The sequence below is a fragment of the Haemaphysalis longicornis genome, unplaced genomic scaffold (assembly GCF_048455015.1).
Source record: "Haemaphysalis longicornis isolate Haplotype H1 unplaced genomic scaffold, Haemaphysalis longicornis Haplotype H1 scaffold_9, whole genome shotgun sequence".
Lineage (NCBI taxonomy): Eukaryota > Metazoa > Arthropoda > Arachnida > Ixodida > Ixodidae > Haemaphysalis > Haemaphysalis longicornis.
Genome location: NW_027526460.1, coordinates 121,272,112 through 121,297,150, shown reverse-complemented (window position 1 = coordinate 121,297,150; position 25,039 = coordinate 121,272,112). Strand labels below are relative to the sequence as shown.

Genomic DNA, 25,039 nt, shown 5'->3' with positions numbered 1-25,039 from the left:
TAGAATTGTTTATCGGTTATCAGTAAACTTGGTACCCCTAGAAGCTGAACGAGGCCGTTGAGTAGTAGTAGCAGTACGAAACTTTAATAAGCTATTAAATAGCAGTGGTTTCCAAGTCCAGCAATCCAAGTGATAACGGGGCGAAGAATGCTCTAGATGCTAGTAGTCTCTGGACGTCCAGGTTGTCGCTGGTAATCAGGTTCGCCAACAGAACGCGCTTCGGTCGCTTCCCCCTGTAGCCGTCATCATCGCTTTTTTTCCGGTGGTGAAGACGAAGAACACGGGAAGGTGTGTGTGGCGGAAGAGAATTTCGGTTCCTCCGCCATGGGCAACTGCATTACCAGGTCGAGGTACCGCGGTCTGCTCAACTGGTTCCAGCGCGGAGAACAGAGAGATGCAACGGGCCTGACGGAGCACGAAAAAAAGGCCCTCCGCCAAGTTTGGCAGGAGTTCTGCTGTGCGCACGACGACTACGGCGTGCTCATCTTCCAGGCGTTCTTCATCAAGTACCCCGACCACTTGAACCTGTTCAAGGAATTCCGAGGGAGGACTCTAAGGACGCTGACGAATGACCCCAAGCTCAGGTACGTGGGTCACCGTTACTCGCATGACCTCGCTCGCCGATCTATGGCTAGAGAGGCAGCCGGCGGTCTTCGCACGAACAAGGCGAAAGTGCGGGGTATCCAGCGGCACGTAGTGTGACCCTTCGGTGCGGCACGGGTGCAACCAAAGAAATCACTGAACGAGTGAATGAATTAGTGGTTTCAGCATAACGTCAGCAGAGCATCAGTGGGGATTTGTTGGCGCGTAGTGGTTAAACATGGGTACATGGACATACGAACAACATAGGACGGTAGCGCGATTGCCCAATGTAGTTCTTACTGTCGGTGTCCGCCCGTTTCGAACACGTTGGCGAGACACTTGGCGCATTTTTACACGTTTTCTCCCGTTAGCTTAGCTATTCTCGCATTCACCGTCAACATTACTGCTTTATGCTACGAAGAAATTAATCGGACTCGTTACTTGGCTCGCTTAGTTACTTGGCTTGTTTATATTTCGCTTTAACTCAGTGTTGGCGTCCAGAGGCTCCACGTGCCTTTGACGCACGCAAGACGTTGCATACTGCAAGGCACTCTGTAGCGTTATGCGTTCCATAGCATGTCCTCTTACGGTAGCAGCAGACACCTGTGACGTTGAAGGTCGTCTGAACTGCGAGATGTACGAGGCTTCAGCATAGATTACATAACCACCCTTCGCTTCTGTTCCAATCACCTGCCACCCGAAGGGCTCATTGCAACCTGGTGGGCTACGAGCTCACGTGCATGATCGAGAGCCTGGACAACCCTGCCGAGCTGCTCGAACTCATGCGCAAGTTGGGCGTGTTTCACCAGCGGCAGCGCGGCGTCAAGGCGAGATACTTCAACGCGTTCGGCCACGTGACCGTGGACGTCCTGATCGCCAACCATGAGGATCGCATGACGTCCGTGGCCAAGAAGGCCTTTCACAAATTCTTCGAGGTACGTTCACGCCTACTAAAGGCTCTGGTGAACATTTCGGGCTATTGGAAGTGCACGCCATGGCGAATTTATCGCTGCGAGCACACACCGCGTGCTATTGCTGAATGTATGGGGGGAGCTGAACGTTGGCGGGAAAGTTGCGGGGGAGGGCTGCCACATGGCCAAGCTTCGCAACACGGTTCGCCGTTGCCCTCAAAAGTTTGTGAAAGATTGAAAGCTGCAGTCATGCGCAAGGTCGTTTTTGCTGTTTTTAGCATAACTACGATAACAAAAAACAATACCGGACAAAGGGAAGCAACAACGAGGTGTACTTCTGAATCTGCAAAGAAGTGGCGTTCACCCCAGTGAGTTGCGAAGTGACGAAATTGGGCTCCACAAATACGGCCACCATTTCACCGATGGAGCCTTGGAATCTCCCCTGTGTTAAGCGGTATTCTGTCACTTCGGAGAGAACCCTGATGAAGACCGGTGCATAGAAGTACCGTATAAACCGGATTATAGGTCGACCCGGTATATAGGCCGACCCCCTGCCTTGAGGTGGGAAAAGTTGACAAAAAAATAATTCGGCACAGAAGCGCACTCACAATGTCTATATTTATTTTCGACGCCCGTCCGTCACTGCCACTCACTATGCCTGCCGAAGTCACTCGTCCGACCTCTCAGAGTCGTCCAAGGATGACTGCTTCGCACTGTCATCTTCCGTGCCATCAGGCGCGTTGCTGATGGAGCACTTCCTGAACGCTCGTGTAACCATGTCGTCGGGCAGCGACTGCCCAGAGAAGGACACCTAGCTTGACACGGTCGCAACCGGCCTGTATAGGTCTTTTTGTTGTCGCCGGCTATCCACTCATTGTACAGTTCGCGGAGCCGGTCCGCGCATGGCCTCCGGAGCGATCGTGAGCGAAGTTCCTGGACGAAGTTCCCGGACGAAGTCAGCCACTTTGTTCTCCAACTCGGGGTGCACCGCTTGACATCCACGAAATGATCGGTTTCGGGGGTTGCACGCGCACAGCTTAGCTTTCTGGCTCCGCCAGTACCGCACACTTTTCTCCGGAACGCCTAACTGGCGTTGCGCCGCCATATTCCCATTCTGCTCGGTGACTCAATCGCCGTCAGCTTAAACGCCGCGGTGAACTGGCGTCGACTGCCGCCACTCATCTCGGAACAGAGACGTACAGAAATGTACGCACGCACGCACAATAAACGAGTAAAAGACGAAAAACTAGAGAAAAGCGAAATCAAATAAAGGCCTGATAGTGCGAGAGAGCAGTCCGACACGAATGGCGATGGCGACGGACTGCGCTTGCACATTGTTGCCAGACAACGATTTACATTCTGCCAATGACCGCTATATAAGACGAGGGGTGACTTTTGTGCGGATTTTTTGGAAAAAAACTCGACCTATATTCCGGTTTATACGGTAAGAGAAGTAAGCGTCGTCGTAGTGGATGTCGTCGGCGCCTACAACGGTTAGGAACCGTGAAGCAACACCGTAAGCCGGCCTAGTGGGAATCTATCCATGGCACCGATTGCGCAAAAAACAACAAGGACGAAGAAGCAAACGACAAGGACGAGCGCACTGTAACAACTGAAATTTTATTGATTGAAACGAAAGGCCTATATACTTACAAAAATGCGCACCGTTATTGCAAAAAAGTTTTTTCAGCGCACACAGCACACACAGCAAACACGTGCCGGTTTCAGACATAACATACAAGATAGCATCGAAATTTCGTTGTCTAATAAGGCCACAGATGGGTGACTTACACACTTGTTTTTGTATTTCGATATATAAAACGCTTCCACAATCTCTCTGGAAGTTTGACAGGACGGGAGTAGTTTGACAGTACAGGTCTTTGACAGGAGTACTAAAAGTAGCTGTATTTTGAATACAATGCACGTTCATTTTTATATCAGCTTCCCTCCAAGTCGGGTTGACTGCTCTAGGTAGTGCTGACGTGATAAGAAGCAGAGGTATGTGGTTAATGTTAAGGCCTTGTTTTGGAAGTAATGCCAGTTTGAAATCATTTGCTGACAGGGGACCGAATCAAGGCCTTTTGAACTTACTTGGTGGTGCGGCATATTGAGGCGAGTTTGCATGCCGCGGGAATGGTGCATTGTTCGATGCCGTCGGCAGCGGTTGCAAAGCGCGCTTTGTCTCTCTGAGTTTGTCGCTCTTGGTGAGGATGTATTCCCACTTTTCGAAGTTTTCTTGCTGGTTCGCGAAGCCCTCGGTGCCCGATGCGATGTGGTCTCCTACCGAGGTGCCAGTCGGTTTAGATGGCGTTTTCTCGGGGCTGGGGTCTTGATCGGTGCGGGATTTATGGTTGGCCATGCAATGTGGATTGGTAGTCGTTGGGTCGACAGGACTAGCGCTGATTGCACTAATGTATCCAAAGCAACTTCGTCGCATGCTTTGGCATTCTTCGCACTCGGAGGACAACAACTGGTTTAATGACGGGAAATGTAGAGGAGACGCTGAGGACGACTTGAAAGAAATGTTGGTATTGCCAGCGAAATTAAAGGCCACTTACATGTTCTGTTAACTGACTCCGCAGAAATATTTAGCATAATATCGGAGTGGTCACGAATAAGCGATCCACTTCTCTTTCTCGTCATCTTAGTACTCCGCGAAGTTTGAGCAAGCGACCTACGCCGCAGGATACATAATTGGAAACTTTGTGTACATGTTCGTGTTCGAAGCAGCGGCATCAATAACAATATTGTGAAATAGTTTCGATGATGAGAATTCGCCCTTGCTCGGAGGCAAAGGTAAGCAGAGATTTTGCCGAAGGTCGGACGAACGGTTAGTAATATTGTATTTTCCAGATACAAATCGCTCGTCGAGTTTCTGAAGAATATATAGCCTATTTTTGAAGAATTTCTGAAGAATTTATAGAATGAGTGTCTGAGTTTCAGCACCCTAAGCCACACAACCACCTCCTAGATCGAAGGGGCATTTTAAAAATTAGCGCTTCGTTCTTTGGTTGGCTTGTTCAATGGTTACGTTAGCACAAGGTTGGCTTTGAGACATATTTGGGACATATCTAATGCGGCTATTCCAAGAAAGATTCCACGCAAACACGCACGCACAAATAAACGCACATACGCACACGCACACACTAACACACGCACACACACACGCACGCATGTTCACGCACACACATACACATATACACACACACGAACGCAGGACAGCGTATGTACGCACACGCACCAAGACCGCACGTACGACGAATTGAAGGGTGGGCACGTTAAGTTCAGTGAATGGTCTGGTTGGCCGATGTATTTTTGACCGAGTACCTTGTTCGGTTGCAGACTATGACGCGTGTCGTTACCCACGTCTACGACGAAGCCGCGAAGGCCCCCACCGGGACCGCCAGGTTGTCCTGGGACAGCCTCGCCCATGGCCCCACAACCAAACCCTCATCCCCGAAGTTGGTGGCTGAACCCGCAGTGGAGATGCCAAGCATCGCCGCCGCCGATGCTACCGACGGACGGGCTTTGGATTCAGAACCTGGTAACGATCTTGGGGTAAAAATGCAGCATGAAACGTCATAACTATCATCATCATCATTTGCTTACTGCAGGATGGCTGCCTCTCCCAGAGACGAACAACTACTCCTAGCTTGCTTTTGCAGTAACCGTTATTTGCGATCGCGTTTATATTGCGAAAACGATAATTGGCCCATGTAGTTTTAAGACCGGGATCCTCGTTCGTAAATAGGTTAAGGGATCCTTCAAAAAAGTTTTAAATGCGGAACGCTTTAGGGGTCCGGCTTGTTTTCGTAGCTACTCCAGGGCCATGGTATTTAGCCAACACAGGCACGTGGCATCACGCACCAAAACAGAGGCCTAGAGAAGACCACTTCTTTCCTTCGTCGGGATGGAACCTCGGTCCAGCGCGCTACGAATCCTGGATCGGAACAGGTTAACCGTATCGGAAGTGTTTACGCTTCGCCGCAGTCACGGAGGCTGCCGTTGCTACGCTACAATTAAGTACACAACACTATAAAATAAGAAAAAAGTCGTTTAAGAACGCTTTAATGGCAACATATAATGAAAACTCAATTCAGAGTTTTTCGAACACAGTTTAAGGTTCTGCCGAGCTCTCTCTTGGCTACTTCAACCATTGAATAGAGGGCACCACGGTTGCTTCGGCGAATCACTGCTCTGCACTTGACAGCTTTCGTGTTGAGTGGAATGGCTTTAATTTTTATGCGGGTTCTTATTAGCACTTGCATAATCCAGAGGTAATATTTATTCGTGTTCCAGCATTATGCTGAAGAGGGTAAGCTTTTCATAGCTACTTACCTAAGCTTTTGGTTTACAAGGGTTAATCGTTAACCGTATGTACTGTTCTACACAACGGTGTTTTCAGAATTTCTTGACTTTTATTAAACGTTGACTGCTCCACACTGGCCTACACTCACTGGTGGCACTATCAGTTAACTCAGCATCGATATAAATTAGTAGCTATGGCAAGGGGAAATATTGAAGGTTTCGTTACTGTTACATTAAGGTAGTTATTTGTAATATATTAGGTTCTTAACTTGGTTTGTAGACGAAAATACCAACGTATCATCCGTCTGCAGAGCATTTTGATTTCTTGAGGTGATGATTATGCCAACTTCAAGGTCCTTTACGGCCACTTCAATGCCACTAACACCTCGGGCTATAGACGTGTTTCGCTCGTTCAATCTGTCTGACAATGAATAATGATATATTTATTCAAGACAACATTAGCTTACGAATTCGGGCCAGCAAAAGCTAAAGAAGGTGTGAAAGGGCAGTGCCTGGCTGTGTGAAGCTAAGTCATCAATACTGCTAAAAGAAGAACAAAAAATGAACAGGCCATGTAATTTTATGTTGTTTCTTAAACAGCTGAAAAATGTTTTTTTTCTCTGAGCTTGTTGATGACGGCGATGATGTAAGGATGACGCAGGTGATCCTGTGAGCTGTCGACGGATAGGTGGGGCATCCGTAAACGTTGGTAGCACGCACGAGCTCACCCCAATCCAAGGGCATTGCATTGGGCTGAACACCTGGATTGAGAAGAATAACGGGGTAGTGGATAGAGCAGCAGAATATAGGCAGAGGGCCCATCAACGTGCGGACTGAGTTTTGTACGACGCCTGTAAAATCTGGTCCCTAATGCTATGTATCAGATAGCGCAGATTCTTTGGTTGGGAACTTTGCGGGTCGACTGGTTTGAACAAACCCGCTTGTTCTCCGCACAAAATATTCAGGGTTTCATTGGGCTTCTGAATCCCTGACTGCAGCCGCTGCTCATGGTCTCGATGGTCTATGATGACAAGCCTTAGGAAGGGGCTGGTATATTCCATTCCGAGTAGATTCGCACTTCACGGTAGCTAGCGCCTTGTCTTTGCTCTTTCAACGCGCCAGAATGACGTTGCGATGCGTTTACTGACTGTACAACTGATAGAACCGTGCGATGCACTCGAACTTGCCAGGCCAGAATTCCACGTCTTGAAGCTCATCGCCGTTGTAGTTGAAAATGTTTTGAGGGTGCGAAAACTTTTGCTGCGGTGCAAGTTGTCGGAAAAATACTCGTGATTTTGGGGCTTGGCGTTGCGTTTTGTTATGGTTTCAGCAAACTCTAGGACATTGGAGGCCAGAGGTCCAGTTGATTGGTGGATGGTCAGCGTGTGGTCGCATTTTACTAGCCAAAGGGGTGGTGGGCATAACGTAGTCATACCCACCAATTATAGTCAGTGTCGTTTATTACAAATGCGCCGCTATTGCGACTGCGTTGGTCTTTCAAGCCGATCCATGGGTAGAGCTGCCAAGGCTTTATCAGAAGACCTCCAGAACTAGTTTCGGCAAACCGACGCGAAATCTCTCGGTGATGATAGCTGGAGAAAGTGAGCGGGGCTCGTTATGCTAATCCAACCTTGTTTCGCATTCTCGTTCTGTGTTGTGCTGGAGGGCTACGCCGTTGCATCGCCATCACAGCTTTTTGGCCTCAGGATTAACAAGGCAAGAACACATTAAAACAGCTTATTAGACTAGTAAATAAAAATTACCAAAGAGAACCTGCGGTAGACGCCAATGCAATGAGAAGTAGCCTTTAACCCGCTAAAAGCATTTTATATACCCCCTTATTTTGTTCAGCATTTTTCACTTGCGTATTTCTGTAGCTGGTGCGAATAGTTTAAGGATACTATGAAGAGGAAGCTAACAATTGGACTGCTGGCAATCCTTAGACATCAAGTTCAAACGTTTGTGCTGTGACAAACATTCATAATCAGGTTCTCTTAGCCGTATCTTTTCTCTTCTTCAGGGCAACCCCTGGGCAGCCAAGGGCATGATATAGAGACGGGCACCGGAGCGAGCGGAGGAGGCGCAGTCACTTCCGGTAGGCTGCCCAGCGTCTTCCAGGAGACGAAAACTGCTCCACAGGGCACTTCAGACCCCACGAAAGAACTCGGCGAAGGTGCGTCTGGCTTAAAGGGGACGAAGAGGCCAAGGGCTGCAAGCATACGCCCTGGGAAGACGGGGGCCGACCCAACCGTTCTTTCTCGCCGTGCCTCGAAGGCCAGCACCATGGGGAAGGCATCCGGCCAGGTCGAACCAGATCTGGACCCGAACCGGCAGCACAGTACGGACAGCAGCCACATATCGATCAAGCAGGCGGCAGGACACCGTGGAAGCGCGACGGTTACGTTGGATGCCGCCACCGTGGACGCTTCTGATAGGCCCCTGGACAGTGCAGGTGGGAAACCCTATGTTGAGGGGGCTTCTAGATCAATCCTCGAAGAAAACTTCTTCTTAGAAATCCGATGGGACCCGAGTGGTCGGCTTAATCCAAAGTAGTAGCAGGCTCAGAGAGAATTCCCCACATGGTCGGTGACATAAGATGCCCCTTTTAGGACGAATAATGCGGTTAAACGGCCAGTATACAATAATCGTGTCGCCTACAAAAGCCGATTTAGAATACATAAAAGTATGCACACCATTGAAAAGCGGGGGCCGAACAAAAGTTGTCAAATCAGATTAACCACGGGGTGGCCCAGAAAATGTGTTCACTCATTCAGACTTTCGCTATTATTTGGTGTGATAGAGGCAGGTATGGTGCGTCGCACCCAGGAGTGTTTATGATTTAAAAAAAGCATTTATAACGTAACTTTTGTTAATCTGCACTAGGCTCATATCTTCGACATATTGTGCCGAAAACGTATTCATTTCTACTCGCAATACTATAAAACCCGAAATTATTGAGACGATGTGATTCGGCACATGTTTTCGTAAACAACTGCTCTGTACCAAAGAAATTAGACACGCCTCTGTCGAACTACGACCATGGTTGAACGCAATGCTTTCCCTTGACGGACTCTTTGATTTATTTATAATTCTTTGGATTAACTCGTGGAAACTACAAAGGTTATGAGGCACGCCATAGTAGAAGAGTCCCGAATAATTTTGGCCACTTGGGGACCATTAACGTCCGCCGAAGTCTCTAGCACACCGGCGTTTTTTTATTTTCGCCCCCATCAGAAAGCAACCGCCGCAGCCGAGAATCAACGCCGCGTCCTTAGGCTCAGCAGCACAACGCCGTAGCCACTGAGCTACCACGGCGGGTGCAGATTTATTTGTTGTATGAGTTTGGAACGCGTTTCCTACATGTAGAAATGCGGCAATCGGATATATTCCAGCTTCATAACACAAGAGACCCAGATTCGATTATCGCGACTGAAGCGTTTTGCTCTTTCACTTCATCCCCGATCATTCATCAAAAATTGTCAGAGAAAGTTGGCTTTCTTTCAGGGCGTTCTCACCTGAGAGAGACAGTGAGAACACTAAAGCTTTATTTTGAAAAAGCTAGAAAGTATTCGGAGTGTGTATTCTTTCGTGAACTCTGGCTTGTGTAACCAATAATGTGGATGCCACTTAATCGCTGGAGGACATTAGCGGATGTGTGATGTGATGCTTTAGACTGAATTCCATACTCGACTTTGCCTGCAACTTTGTTAAGAGATTATCGTTCATGTCAGCATACAAATCCGTTTTGGTCTACCTCAAAAGGGCTTATTTGATGCCTTGTGTCAGTAACAGTTCAATAACGAGTACTTAAAAATCCCTCAAGTGTGTTGTCGTCAGTATTTCGTGGGTATGGCGCTTACGTGGACGTAGCGCCATCATGTGTCTCCTCTTCTTAGGTCCTCATCTTTAATCGCTGGTGGACGACTACAGTCAAATCTCGATACAACGAATTTCAAGGGACCGCTAAAACTAGTTCGTTATTTTGAATAATTGTTATAGTGAACAAATAAAAAAATGCTCGGCAAAAATTCTGAACGTAACGAAAGCATCCACCTACCTTTAATGGGACCCGCCGCGGTGGCTCAGTGGCTAAGGCGTTGCGCTGCTGAGCACGAGGTCGCGGGTTCGATTCCCGGCCGCGGCGGCCGCTTTTCTGATGGAGGCGAAAAGCAAAAACGCCCGTGTGTAGGAGATTTCGGCGCGCGATAAAGATCCCCAGGTGGTCAAAATTAATCCGGAGCCCTCCACTACGGCGCGCCTCATCGCCTGCGTTGCGTCGGCGCGTTAAACCCCACAATCAAATCAAATCACCTTTAATGGGAACACGTGCACAATCACGTTAACTTCTAACGCGGGTCTGGATGCACGTTCACTTGAAGAAATCACTGATATTTGCCTGACCTGTGTCACTCAACTGCTGCAAGACGAACAATTCGAAGAAGTCCACGTTCTAATGCACTGCCTTGGTGGCATTGGTTTCTGGTTGAGCCCTTTTCTGGAAGGCGCAAGTTTGGAACATCGGTGCAGCTCGGTGATCTTTTGCCGGTCCTTCCAAATTGTTGCAACCGTTAATGGTGCCATCACCCACTCCTTCGAGATGTCGATTTGTTTCTTTGCAGCGTCCACTTGACGAAGAATGTCCACTTTTTCTTGCAAAGAAAACAGCCCCCGTTTCTTTTTCGTGCTGCTTCCGGAGCTCATCGCGCGTGTAGAAACAAAAACAGCAGTATGACTAGCGTGCCGGCGTAGCTGCGTAGCTGGACGAGACCGAACAAAGGTGGCGACAGAGGTTGCCATTACGACCAGACCCCCCCAGCTCAGGCGATGGCGATAGAGCTAACGAGCATTTAGTATGCTGATGATGATAGTTGTACCTGCCCACCATTAGTCGTCGTTCACACCAACACGAGTAATTTCGTACACTCGGAATTCATTATTTTGAGGTGTTTTATATGAGGATAGTAAAATTCGATACGTTATTCCGAAACAATCGGTGTTCTGAAATTCGTAGTAGTGAAATATTTTTACATAGAAATTAATGGGGATTTGGCAGGGGATTTTCAAAATGTTCGTTAATCTGACAAAAGTGTTAATCTGAGGGTCGCAACAACAGGATTTGACTGTATAAGGCTCATTTAGTGCGGAAACCGACTGTAAGGTAGGCGCACAAAATTGCCGTGTCCATTCGATACCAGGATGATGTCTTAACAAAACGTGTGGAGCTAGTTGGTTCATGCTTATTGGAAAGACTAAAAGGGGGCGCTAAGCAGACGAAGTCTTTCCAATAAGGATGATGTCACCTACCTGTACAGTTCGCCCGCCTTTCAAATGTTTCACTGTGTTTAACCTTGGTTTTTTTGTTCCACAGTGCAATCTGTCGGCGTTCAAGAGCCCGGTGAAGACCCGGGCAGGAAAGAGAACGTGGGAGGCGCAGGCGTCCCTTTCGGTAGGCCCACCCACATTACCGAAGGGGAAAAGGGGCCTCCACAAGACACTGCGGACAGCGCGAAGGAGCTCACCCACGGCGCCTCCAACTTAAAGCGGGCCAAAAGGTCGAGGGCTGCAAGCCTACGCCCGGAAAAGTCGGGGACCAACGCAGACGTCCCTTCCCGCCGTGCCTCGAAGGCCAGCGTCGTCGAGAAGCCCTCGAGCCAGGTCGAGCCACAGCTAGGCCTGAGCAGGCAACAGAGTACAGAAAGGAGGCCAAGCAATTTGGCGGTGGAACAAGGCGGAAGTTCAACGAGTACGACGGTCCCCGTCGAACCGGTTGCTGCTGCAGTGTCTGCTTTGATTGAGCGCCATGCCAGTGCAGGTGGGAAGCCCTATGGTCAGGGTATCACGAATATTCTCGCGACAGCCTGACCACAAGTTTCCGTGTCAGTCCGTGCCAAAGCCCCTCACGGAACTCCGCTGTGAGCGAAGTAGTACGCCCAAGCCAAAGTAGTGTTAGGCTAAAGGAAAGCTTGCCTATTTTCGCTCTTGCATAAAATGCCCCGTTTGATCGTAGGGTTTAACGCGCCGACGCATTGCAGGCGATGAGGCGATCCGTAGTGGAGGGCTCCATATTAGTTTTGACAACCTCCGTATCTTTAACGTGCCCTGAAATCTCGTTCACACGGAGGTTCTTGCTTTTCTTCTCCATCAGTATTCTGCACACTTGGCATTGTTTTCGGAGACCTCTATGGTGTCTTCTTGATGTGATGTGTATTGAACCCTTCTGTAAGGTGTGTTATTTTGTTCCTTGCTGGGTTAAACCGCTTTTCAATGTTTCTAGTTATGTCGATACCTCTATTCCTTCTCTATTTGTTACTTCGGGTGCTTGTGCGCCATGTGGCTTCTGCCGTGCCACATAAATTGTATATCTGCATCACCATGTTCCCACCTGCATGGTCCTCCGTGACGGCAGTATACTGTAAATAAATAAAAAATAAATAAATCAGAACAGCCTCCACGGCCGGGAACCGAATCCGCCTCCTCGTAGTCTGAATCACAACTCTCTAACCACGCAGCCGCAGCGGCGGGTACGGATTCATTTGTTGCCTGAGTTTGGACAGCGCTTCGACCATGTAGAAATGAGGCAATCGGATAGACGCCGGCTTCATGACGCGAAAGATCCAGGTTCCATTCCGGCCACTGATGCGATTTTAAAGCAAAGCTTTCTACCTTACCAGCCAACAGTTCTATAGTGTCCTGCGGGACACTAAACTCCCAACGCGGTAGAGGCGGCGGAAGGGGGAGGGGGTCGGAGGGTTTCACTCACAGAGCACACTGTAGGTGGCGCGGCGAATTTACCCAGAATTCCCCGCGTACCGGAGCTGCTCCCCTCGGCGGTCACGTCGCCGGGACCATTCCGTCGGCTTTGTAGCCTGATTTACCGACGGTTGTCTTGGGCCTGTTTTGGAGCAGCTTAGCGTCCATTCCGCACTTCTTTCACACGGCTTGATAAATTTGTTCGTCAGCACCTCGTTGATAATGCGGAACCAACGAAATTACAGTAATCCCTCGTCATTACGAAGTCAGCGGGATGACCAATATTTGGTTATATGCCGCGTTTTCATGTAAGCGACAACTCCATAAAAGCTACATCATTTGAGCTTTAATTGAAGGAAAACTTTATTCAGGTGCAAAAAAGGGCAGCGAGCTTTGGCTGTTTCAAGTTCTTGCCGGGCGCGAGCCAATCGTGCACCAATTTGACGAAGCATTGCATGACGCTGCGGTCGCCGCACAGAAAAGTGGCAGTGGTGGTGGCCACATTTATAGGAGGGGTGTGGGCGTCACGGAGTGTTACGAGAGTTGCGCGCTGGAGAGCGCCGCAAACGCAGTGGCTCGAGTTTGAGGTTGTGGTTGCTGAGGTAAAAGAACGATTACCCGATCATGTAGGGTACACAGTGGAATCGTCAAATCCGACCGGTTTTGCACTAGGGGCTTTGCATTATCCCTGGGCAATTTTTCCCCGAGCAGCGCGGCCGTCACGTTTTCGACATAAGAGTTTTTTGGTGTCCTGTTCTCAACGACACTGCTGATTTTATGGAACGAGTGTCGGTATTCGCGCACCATCTCGTCCACGCCATTGACCAATGTCTAGGAATAAAATTCGATGGCCCTACCACGCAGTTGGATCGTTTGTCTGAAGTCAGAGAGGGGGAATCGAGCATGACAGGCTCGAGAAAATCGACGCCGGTACACCAGCATGCGTTGACCCGCCATGTTGACAGACTGACTCGCCGCTGAGTCGCCGCTGCTTGGCGACACATCCGTTCGCCACTTCGCGCTAAGCGGGTCAAGCTCTTCGTGTGCTTCGAGTAACGCGGCCTAAGATGCATGTGTTTGAGTCGAGACCAGAAGAAATTTCGAATAAAGCGAATTCATCATAACGAGTGATTATTGGATAAGGTCGTACGGCAAAGATACGTTAAGGATTGGTTTCCAGGGCGGAAAAACAAAATATAGAGACCATATTCAAAGATCTGGCAGCTCGAGAAATGCTAGAGAAACACATTGCTTGCGACGAATGCGACTGCGTTTTTTAAATTGGTGACTACCAATTCGGTTGTGTTTGAACAGGTATTAAAATAGGCGAAAAGGCCAAGTGGTTCTGTAAATAGCGATAAAAAAAGCTTCTTCTGTTTTCTCGCAATTCGCAAAACTTAATAAACTAACTAGTTTAAATCGGTATAAATGGGAATCGCTAACCTCAGATGCTGAATTATTTCGGGGTATGCGTTTCTGTCGCGCGGAGCTGTAGCCACAAGCTAGCACGTCAGGATGGCTAGGTTCTGCTCTCTCACCCTTCCAAAGACGATGCTCTGCGTTTTATTTCTCCCGACTCAAAGCCGGGCTACAGTGGCCGTGTCTCGCGCACTAGCCCGGCCATTGCCGGTGCTGTTGCTGCGTTTGGTACCCCACCCCCGCGAATTCAAGGTAACGGCTGGCAGAATGTTTGGTTTCACTCTTTGTAGAGCCACGTGTGTGTATTCACGTTTTGTCACATGGGAAATTGTAGTGGGTATCATTTAAGCATTGCTCTATAACCACTTTCACAGCATTGATTGTAGGCATTTTTTTCCCTTTCACTTCACCAACGATCATTCATCATCATCGTCAGAGAAACTTGGTTTTGTTTCAGGGCGTTTTCTCGTTGCAGATGCCATCAGTGAGAACACTAAATCTTTGCTTTAAAAAAGTATAAAGTATGCGAATTGTATATTCCTTCGTGGATTAGACGTGGCCTTTGTAATCAAAACTGGTATTGGCCACTTAATCACGGGATGTCATTTGCGGAAGTGAGCTATTTGATGTTTGAGACTGAATGCAAGACTCGACTTTGCCTTCAACTTTGTCAAGAGATTATCATTCACGAGAACACAGAAATGCTCTTTCGTCTGCTTTATATTGTTGTATTTGATGCCTTCTATCACAGACAGTTGAATATCCAGTAATAAAAAATCTGTGAAGTGTGTTGTAGTCAGTAGTTCGTGGGCCACGGCACTTACGTGAAATTAGCGCCATCGTGTCTCTCATTTTTTAGGTCCTCATCTCCAATCGCTGTTTGACGAGTATGAGGCTCATTTGTTCCGGAAACCCACAGTCACGTTAGCGCACAATATTGCCATTTCCATTCCCCACCACGATGCTGTGAACTACCTGTACAATTCGTCCGCCTTTCAAATGTTTCACTGTGTTTAACCTTAGTTTTTTTGTTCCACAGTGCAATCTGTCGACGTTCAAGAACCCGGTGAAGACCCGGGCAGAACGGAGAACGTGGGAGGCGCTGTCGTCCCTTTCGGTAGGCCCACCAACATTACCGAAGGCGATAAAAGGCCTCCACAAGACACTTTGGACAGCGCGAAGGAGCTCACCCGCGGTGCCTCCGTCTTAAAGCGGGAGAAGAGGTCGAGGGCTGCAAGCCTACGTCCGGAAAAGTCGGGGACCAATGCAGACGTCCTTTCTCGCCGTGCCTCGAAGGCCAGTGTCGTCGAGAAGCCCTCCAGCCAGGTCGAGCCACAGCTAGGCCTGAGCACACAACGGACTACAGAAAGAAGATCAAGCAATTGGGTGGTGGAACACGGCGGAAGTTCGACGAGTACGACGGTCCCCGTCGAACCTGTTGCTGCTTCAGTGTCTGCTTTGGATGAGCACCGTACCAGTGCAGGTGGGAAGCCCTATGGTCAGGGTATCACGAATATTCTCGCGACAGCCTGACCACAAGTTTCCATGTCAGTCCGTGCGAAAGCCCCTCACGGAACTGCGCTGTAAGCGAAGTAGTACGCTCAAGCCAAAGTAGTGTTAGGCTAAAGGAAAGCTTGCCTATTTTCGCTCTGGCATAGAATGCCCCGTTTGATCGTAGGGTTTAACGCGCCGACGCATTGCAGGCGATGGGGCGATCCGTGGTGGAGGGCTCTATATAGTTTTGACAACCTCCGTATCTTTAAAGTTCCCTGAAATCTCGTTCACACGGAGGTTCTTGCATTTCTTCTCCATCAGAACAGCCACCGAGGTCGGGAATCGAACCCGCGTCCTCGTAGTCTGCATCACAACTCTTTAACCACTGAGAAACCGCGCGGGTACGCATTCATTTGTTGCCTGAGTTTGGACAGCGCTTCGACAATGTAGAAATGGGGCAATCGGATAGACGCCGGCTTCATGACGCGAGAGAGCCAGGTTCGATTCCGGCCACTGATGCGATTTTAAATCGAAGCTTTGTACCTTACCAGCCAACAGTTGTTTAGTGGCCTGCGGGACAATAAACTCCCAACGCGGGGGGGAAGCGAAGGCAGGGGAAGGGAGTCGGGGGGTTTAAACACAGAGCACACTGTAGGTGGCGCGGCGAATTTACCCAGCGTTCCCCGCGCGCCGGAGCTGCTCACCTCGGCGGTCGCGTCGCCGTGACCATTATGTCGGCTTTGTAGTCTGATTTACCGACGGTTGTTTCGGGCCTGTTATGGAGCAGCTTAGCGTCCATGCCGCACAGCCTTCACAAGGCTTGATAAATTTGTTCGCCAGCACGACGAAATCTATGGTCGTATGTCAAACATACGTTGAAGATTTGTTTCAAGGGCGGTAAAACAAAATGTAGAGGCCATATACAGATATCTGGCCGCTCGAGAAACGCTAGAGAAACAAATTGCCTGCGACGAATGGGACTCCGTTTTCTGAATTGGTGAGTACCAATTCGGTTGTGTTTGAACAGGCATTACAAAAGGCGAAAAGACCACGTGGTTCTGATAAATAGTGATAAAAAAGCTTCCTCAGTCCTCAGCTTTCTCGCAATTTTCAAACCTTAATAAACTAACTAGTGTAAATAAGTATATATGGTAATCCCTATGCTCACATGACAAATTATTTCTGTGTCTGTGCTTGTATAGCGCGGAGCTGTAGCCCCAAGCTAGCACATCAGGATGGCTAGGTTCCGCTCTCTCACTCCCCTCTAAAGACGGTACTCCCCGTTTTCTTGCTCCCGACTCAAAGCCGGGCTACAGCGGCGGCGTCCGCCGCACAAGCCCGGCCATTGTCGACCCTACTGCTGAGTTGGGTAACCCGGCCCCGCACGCGAATTCCACGGAATTCGCTGGCGAGATGTCTGTTTTCACTCGTTGTAGAGCCCCGTGTGTCAATTCAAGTGACGTTGCATGGGCAATTGTAGTGAGTGTCATTGCTATCCAACCACTTTCGCCGCACGATTGTAGGAAATTTTTTTTCCTTTCACTTCACGCACGATCATTCATCATTATCTTCAGAGAAAGTTGGTTTTCTTTCTTTCAGGGCGTTTTATCACTGCAGACGCCATCAGTGAGAACACTGAAGCTTTGCTTTAAAAAGCTATAAAGTACGCGAATTGAATATTCCTTCGTGGATTAGAAGTAGCCTTTGTAATCAAAAATGGTATAGGCCACTTAATCACTGGATGTCATTAGCTGATGTGAGTGATTTGATGTTTCAAACTGAACGAAACACTCGACTGTGCCTTCAACATTGTCAAGAAATTATCGTTCACGCGAACATACAAATGCGCTTTCGTCTCCTTTATTTTGTCGTATTTGATGCCTTCTGTCACTGACAGTTCAATAACCAGTAATAAAAAAATTCGTGACGTGTGTTGTCGCCAGTAGTTAGTGTGCCATGGCGCGTACGTGAACGAAGCGCCGTCGTGTGTCTCCTCTTGTTAGGTACTCATGTACAATCACTGTTTCACGAGTATCAGGCTCATTTACTGCGGAAACCAACAGTCACGTTGACGCACAATACGTCATTTTCTTTTCTTCACCACGATGCTGTCACCTAGCTCTACAATCATCCTACTTTTCACAGGCTTTATTGTGTTTAACATTCGTTTTTCTGTTCAACAGGGCAATCTGCCGGCGTTAAAGAGCCCGCTGAGGACTCAGCCAAGAGAGAGAGCGTCGGAGGTGCAGGCGTCCCTTTTGGTAGGCACACCCACATTACCGAAGGGGATAAGGGTCCGCCACAAGACACTTCGGACAGCACGAAGGAGCTCACCCGCGGTGCCTCCATCTTAAAGCGGGAGAAGAGGTCGAGGGCTGCAAGCCTACGTCCGGAAAAGCCGGGGTCCAACGCAGTCGTCCCTTCCCGCCGTGCCTCGAAGGCCAGTGTCTTCGAGAAGCCCTCCAGCCAGGTTGAACCACAGCTAGGCCTGAGCACACAGCGGACTACAGAAAGAATATCAAGCAATTTGGCGGTGGAACACGGCGGAAGTTCGACGAGTACGACGGTCCCCGTCAAACCGGTTGCTGCTGCGGTGACTGCTTTGATTGAGCGCCATGCCAGTGAAGGTGAGAAGCCCAATGGTCAGGATATCACGAGTATTCTCTCGACAGCGTGATCACGAGTTTTCGAGTCAATCCGTGCCAAAGCTCTTTCACGGAACTCCGCTGTGACCGAAGTAGTACGCTCAAGCCAAAGTAGTGTTAGGCTAAAAGAAAGCTTGCCTATTTTCGCTCTGGCATAGAATGCCCCGTTTGATCGTAGGGTTTAACGCGCCGACGCATTGCAGGCGATGAGGCGATCTGTAGTGGAGGGCTCCATATTAGTTTTGACAACCTCCGTATCTTTAACGTGCCCTGAAATCTCGTTCACACGGAGGTTCTTGCTTTTCTTCTCCATCAGAACAGCCGCCGCGGCCTGGAATCGAACCCGCGTCCTCGTAGTCTGCATCACAATTCTTTAACCACTGAGAAACCGCGCGGGTACGCATTCATTTGTTGCCTGAGTTTGGACAGCGCTTCGACCATGTAAAAATGGGGCAATCGAATAGACGCCGGCTTCATGACGCGAGAGATCCAGGTTCGATTCCGGCCACTGATGGAATTTTAAAGCAAAGCTTTCTACCTTACTAGCCAACAGTTCTTTAGTGGCCTGCGGGACAATAAACTCCCAACGCGGTGGAGGCGGCCGCAGGGGGAGGGGGTCGGAGGGTTTCACTCACAGAGCACACTGTAGGTGGAGCGGCGAATTTACCCAGAATTCCTCGCGTGCCGGAGCTGCTCACCTCGGCGGTCGCGTCGCCGGGACCATTCCGTCGGCTCTTTAGTCTGATTTACCGACGGTGGTTTTGGGCCTGTTTTGGAGCAGCTTAGCGTCCATTCTGCACTTCCTTCGCATGGCTTGACAAAATTGCTTTACAGCACCTCCTCGATAACCCGGAACCGACGAAATTACAGTAATCCTTCGTCATAGGAAGTCAGCGGGACGGCCAAAAATTTTTTTATAACAGTGTTTAGATATAGGCGACAACTCGATAATAGCTAAATCATTTGAGCTTTCATTGCGCCACAGCTCTGAGGAATCAAAGCACAATGTATTCAGTGAATGAAAACTTTATGCAGGTGCTAAAAGGGTAGCGAGCTTTGGCTGTTTCAAGTTCTTGCCGGGCGCGAGCCAACCCTGCACCAATCTGTCGAAGCATTGCATGACGCTGCGGTCGCCGCACACAAAAGTGGCAGTGGTGGTGACCACATTTATAGGAGGGGTGTGGGCGTCACGGAGTGTTACGAGAGTTGCGCGCTGGAGAGCGCCGCAAACGCAGTGGGTCGAGTTTGAGGTTGTGGTTGCTGAGGTAAAAATACGATTAACCGATCATGGCGGGTACACAGTGGAATCGTCAAATCCGACCGGTTTTGCACTAGGCGCTTTGCATAATCCCTGGGCAATTTTTCCCCGAGCAGCGCGGCCGTTAAGTTTGCGACATAACAGTTTTTTGGTGTCCTGTTCTCAACTACACTGCTGATTTTATGGAATGAGTGTCGGTATTCGCGGACCATCTCGTCCACACTATTGACCAATGTCTAGGAATAAAATTCGATGGCCCTACCACGCATTTGAATCGTTTGTCTGAAGTCGGAGAGGGGGAATCGAGAATGACAGGCTCGAGAAAATCGTCGGGGAAACACCAGCTTGCGTTGACCGGCCATGTTGACAGACTGACTTGCCGCTGAGTCGCCGCTGCTTGGCGACACCTCCGCTCGCTACTTCGCGCTAAGCGGGTCAAGTTCTTCGTGCGCTTCGAGTAATGCGGCCTAAATTGCATGTGTTTGAGTCGGGACCCGAAGAAATTTTGAATAAAGCGATGTTTCGAGCAAAGCGAATTTGTTATAACGAGGATTACTGTATAAAGTCGTACGGCAAAGATACGTTAAAGATTGGTTTCCAGAGCGGGAAAACAAAATATAGAGACCATATACAGATATCTGGCCGCTCTAGAAACGCTGGAGAAACACACTGCTTGCGACGAATGCGACTCCGTTTTCTAAACTGGTGACTACCAATTCAGCTGTGTTGAACAGGTATTACAAAAGGCGAAAAGGCCAAGTGGTTCTGTAACAGCGATAAAAAAAGCTTCTTCATCTTTGTCGCAATTCTCAAAACTTACTAAACTAACTAGTTTAAATCGGTATAAATGGGAATCGCTAAGCTCACATGCCGAATTATTTCGGGGTGCGCTTGTATAGCGCGGAACTGTAGCCACAATCTAGCAAATCAGGATGGCTAGGTTCCGCTCTGTCACCCTTCGACAGACGCTCCTCTCCGTTTTCTTTCTCCCGACTCAAAGCCGGGCTACAGCGGCGGCGTCTCCCGCACTAACCCGGTCGTTGCCGACGCTGTTGCTGCGTCCGGTACCCCGCCCCCGCGAATTCCAGGTAACGGCTGGCAGAATGTTTGGTTTAACCCTTTGTAGAGCCACGTGTGTGTATTCAGGTGATGTCTGATGGGCAATTGTAGTGGGTGTCATTTTAAGCATTTTTTTCCAACAACTTTCACAGCATGGATTGTAGGCATTTTTTTAGATGCGAAGGCATCTAATTCACTCGCCTTGTCCCTGCACCCGGCGTCGGCGTCGTCGTCGTTGTTGTCGGTGTCCACCCCTCCACCATTCTCCTCGCCGCGCCAGCTTCGCTCTCCGCCGCTCACCCCCTCTCCTCTCCGATAGCGAACACTCTCGCGAGGGGCATTGGATTGGATTCGATTGGATTGGCTTGGCTTGGCTTGGCTTGGCTTGGCTTGCCTTGGATTGAATTGGATTGGATTGAATTGGATTTGGATTGTGTTGGATTGTGTTGCGTCATAGCCGCGGCCGACGCACTGGCGCCGGCGCGACCTGTGGGCGGAACGCGAGGTACATGGTGCTCTTCCCGCTGCGCCACAAAACCGACACAGAATGAAAGGCTATGAACGCGCCTTACATCCTTGACTCATTCAAACTACGTCAAGAAGCTGCTGATACAACGCATTCACTACCACCAACTCCCCAAACACTAAACGTTAACGCAATACACCCACCCCCTATGCGACGCATTTACTCGAGTCCCTCTCGCGGGGAGATGGGCCCAATTTTTCCCTTTCACTTCACCCACGATCATTCACCATCATCGTCAGAGAGTTGGTTTTGTTTCAGGGCGTTTTCTCGTTGCAGATGCCATCAGTGAAAACACTAAAACTTTGCTTTAAGAAAACTATAAAGTATGTGAATTGTATATTCTTTCACGGATTAGAAGCTGCTTGTGTATCAAAAATGATATTGACCACTTAATCGCTGGAGGTCATTAGCTGAAGTGAGCTGTTTGATGTTTGTGACTGAATGCAAAAGTCGAATTTGCCTTCATCTTTGCCAAGAGATTATCGTTCACGCGAACATACAAATCCGCTTTCGTCTCCTTTCACTTCTACCCATTTTTTCAAAAGTAATAGAACAGGTAATCAATACTCGAATCTTAAGCTTCTGTAAAACTAACCATATCATCGCCGAACAACAGTGCGGCTTCCAAAAAACAAAAATCAACTGAAATGGCAATACTAAATATAAAAGATAAAATTATTGATAACATTGAACAAAAATTATTTACTATTGGAGTGTTTCTAGATTTTAAAAAGGCTTTCGATTCTATTAAACACGATATTTTGTTTCAGAAACTTGAGACATACGGAATCAGGGGAACCTGTCTCAGTCTAATCAAGATTTACTTACATGATCGCCTTCAATACACCGAAATTGATCACGCCAGGTCCACCTTTGGACAAATTAAGTACGGTGTTCCACAAGGATCTATTCTCGGCCCGCTATTATTTTTATTATATATAAATGACATTGTTAACTTGCCTTTCACCCCGGATATAATACTGTATGCAGATGATACAAACGTCTTTTTTTCTAGCAGAGACCTGGCTCTGCTAGAAAAACAAACAAATTTATGGCTTGAAAATTTGTCAATTTGGCTTAGTACAAATAAACTGAATTTAAACACAAGAAAAACAAAATATATGATTTTTCGAGCTTACAACAAACGTTTAGGGCAACGGTTTTCCTCAATTTCAGAGGCGAATGTATTGAACAAGTAGTTCACACAAATTTCTTGGCATTGTGTTCAATGAAAATTTGAGTTGGTCTCCACATATTGACAAACTTAGAACGGATATATCCCGGTGCATTGGTATTATTTATAAGATGAAATATTTACTACTAGCTTGGTTAAAAAGGCAACTGTAGTACAGTCTAGTACATTATAGCCTTAACTACTGCCTTCTGGTGTGGGGTTCAACAGGAAAAACAAACATAGAAAACCTATACCGGCTCCAAAAAAAAGTCTTACGCATAATTGAAAACGCACCCTACTTCAGCCACAGTTCTCCATTATTTAAGAAACATCAGGTATTGACAATTATGAACATTCTAAATAAAAAACTCTCTTTAACTATTTATCACCAGATAAAGACAGTCTTTGATGACTTTTACAGAAAATACACGTCACGAACACATGAATACGGGTTTAGGCAGGTAATATACACAAAGCCAGAAACTCGCACAAACTACGGGCACCAGAAATTGAGCTACCAGATTCCTAACGTTTTAAACAGCCACCCCGCAATTTTAACCATGGCACAAGTTGCTAAATCTGAACAAGGATTTAAAAAGAAATTAGACATGTACCTTTTGGAATTACAGTAAAAAACGTGTATTTTAACTTCTTGTTTCTTTTAGAAACTTTGAGGTATTTTTTTCCGCTCTATGAAATCTTATACTGTAATATTGTTTGTTTATGAAAACAGATTTTTTTCCGTTTTATGAAATCTTGTACTGTAATTAGTGTTTCTTTATAAAAACTGAGAACTGTTTTTTGTTCTTTCTTGCTGTGAATTCTTGAATTTTACTCATTGTTTCCTGAAATCCGAGAGATGATGTGTATGTTTTTTTCCTAGTGGAATTTTCATTGTAATTATTGTGTCTTATTGTAAACTGAAAGCTGATTTTCTATGTGTTAATTGTGTGCATTCTTTTGTTCTTTTTTTATTGTCACAAAGTACGTGCCATTTCCTGCAGAGTCGTGCCAAAACGGGAGGGGGGAGGAGGACGTCACCTTGTCAGGCTTTTTTTTTTTTTTTCCTGTAGCCTTTTGACTGTCCCCCTCGACAACTGTATAGCTAGTCTTGTACATGTTGTCGCAATAAAACTTTCAAACTTTCAAACTTCAAACTTTATATTATTGTTTTTGATGCCTCCTGTCCCTGACAGTTCAATAATAGTAATAAAAAAACCGTGAAGTGTGTTGTCGTCAGTAGTTCGTGGGCCACGGCGGTTACGTGAAAGTAGCGCCATCGTGTCTCTCATTTTTTAGGTCCTCATCTCCAATCCCTGTTTGACGAGTATGAGGCTCATTTGTTCCGGAAACCCACAGTCACGTTAGCGCATAATATTGCCATTTCCATTCCCCACCACGATGCTGTCCACCACCTGTACAATTCCTCCGCCTTTCAAATGTTTCACTGTGTTTAACCTTTGTTTTTTGTTCCACAGTGCAATCTGTCGGCGTTCAAGAGCCCGGTGAAGACCCGGGCAGGGCGGAGAACGTGGGAGGCACTGGCGTCCCTTTCGGTAGGCCCACCAACATTACCGAAGACCATAAGGGGCCTCCACAAGACACTTCGGACAGCACGAAGGAGCTCACCCACGGTGCCTCCGTCTTAAAGCGGGAGAAGAGGTCGAGGGCTGCAAGCCTACGTCCGGAAAAGCCGGGGTCCAACGCAGTCGTCCCTTTCCGCCGTGCCTCGAAGGCCAGCATCGTCGAGAAGCCCTCCAGCCAGGTCGAGCCACAGCTAGGCCTGAGCAGGCAGCTGAGTACAGAAAGGAGGTCAAGCAATTTGGCGGTGGCTCAAGGCGGAAGTTCGACGAGTACGACGGTCCCCGTCGAACCGGTTGCTGCTGCGGTGTCTGCTTTGGTTGAGCGCCGTGCCAGTCCAGGTGAGAAGCCCGATGGTCAGGATATCACGAGTATTCTCTCGACAGCGTGACCACGAGTTTTCGAGTCAATCCGTGCCAAAGCTCATTCACGGAACTCCGCTGTGACCGAAGTAGTACGCCCAAGCCAAAGGAGTGTCAGGCTAAAGGAAAGCTTGCCTATTTTCGCTCTGGCATAGAACTCCCCGTTTGATCGTAGGGTTTAACGCGCCGACGCATTGCAGGCAATGAGGCGATCCGTAGTGGAGGGCTCCATATTAGTTTCGCCAACCTGCGGATCTCTAACGTCCTCTGAAATCTCGTTAACACGGAGGTTCTCCATCATAACAGCCACCGCGGCCGGAAATCAAACCCGCGTCCTCGTAGTCAGCGTCGCAACTCTTTAACCACTGAGCCACTGCAGCGGGTACGGATTCATTTGTTGCCTAAGTTTGGACAGCGTTTCGCCCATGTAGAAATGGGGCAATCGGATAGACGCCGGCTTCATGACGCAAGGGATCCAGGTTCGATTCCGGCCACTGATGCGATTTTAAATCAAAGCTATCTACCTTACCAGCCAGCAGTTCTTTAGTGACCTGCGGGACAATAAACTCACAATGCGGCGGAGGCAGCGGCAGGGGAAGCGGGTTGGAGGGTTTCACTCACAGAGCACACTGTGGTGGCGGCGCGGCGGATTTACCCAGAATTCCCCGCACGCCGGAGCTGCTCACCTCGGCGGTCGCATCGCCGGGACAATTCCGTCGGCTTTGTAGTCTTACCAATGGTTGTTTTGGGCCTGTTATGGATCAGCTTAGCCTCCATTCCGCACAGCTTTCGCAAGGCTTGATACTTTGTTCGACAGCACGAGGGAATTTATGGTCGTATGTCAAAAATACGTTGATGATTTGTTTCAAGGGCGGGAAAACAAAATATAGAAGCAATATACAGATATCTGGCCGCTCGAGAAACCCTAGAGAAACACACTGCTTGCGACGAATGGGATTCCGTTTTCTAA

The 25,039-nt window shown here is 48.3% G+C and overlaps 1 protein-coding gene across 1 annotated transcript; it reads left to right on the top strand.

Annotated features, from left to right (window-relative positions):
- The first annotated feature begins 324 nt into the window (after window positions 1-324).
- Window positions 325-24,098, top strand: LOC144153402 (uncharacterized). Its single transcript, XM_077685050.1, has 8 exons — window positions 325-584; window positions 1,286-1,517; window positions 4,836-5,037; window positions 7,822-8,253; window positions 11,170-11,247; window positions 15,010-15,453; window positions 17,648-18,091; window positions 23,605-24,098. Exons 1-8 carry the CDS (start codon window positions 325-327, stop codon window positions 24,096-24,098), a joined length of 2,586 nt encoding a protein of 861 aa, XP_077541176.1.
- Window positions 24,099-25,039: the final 941 nt, after the last annotated feature.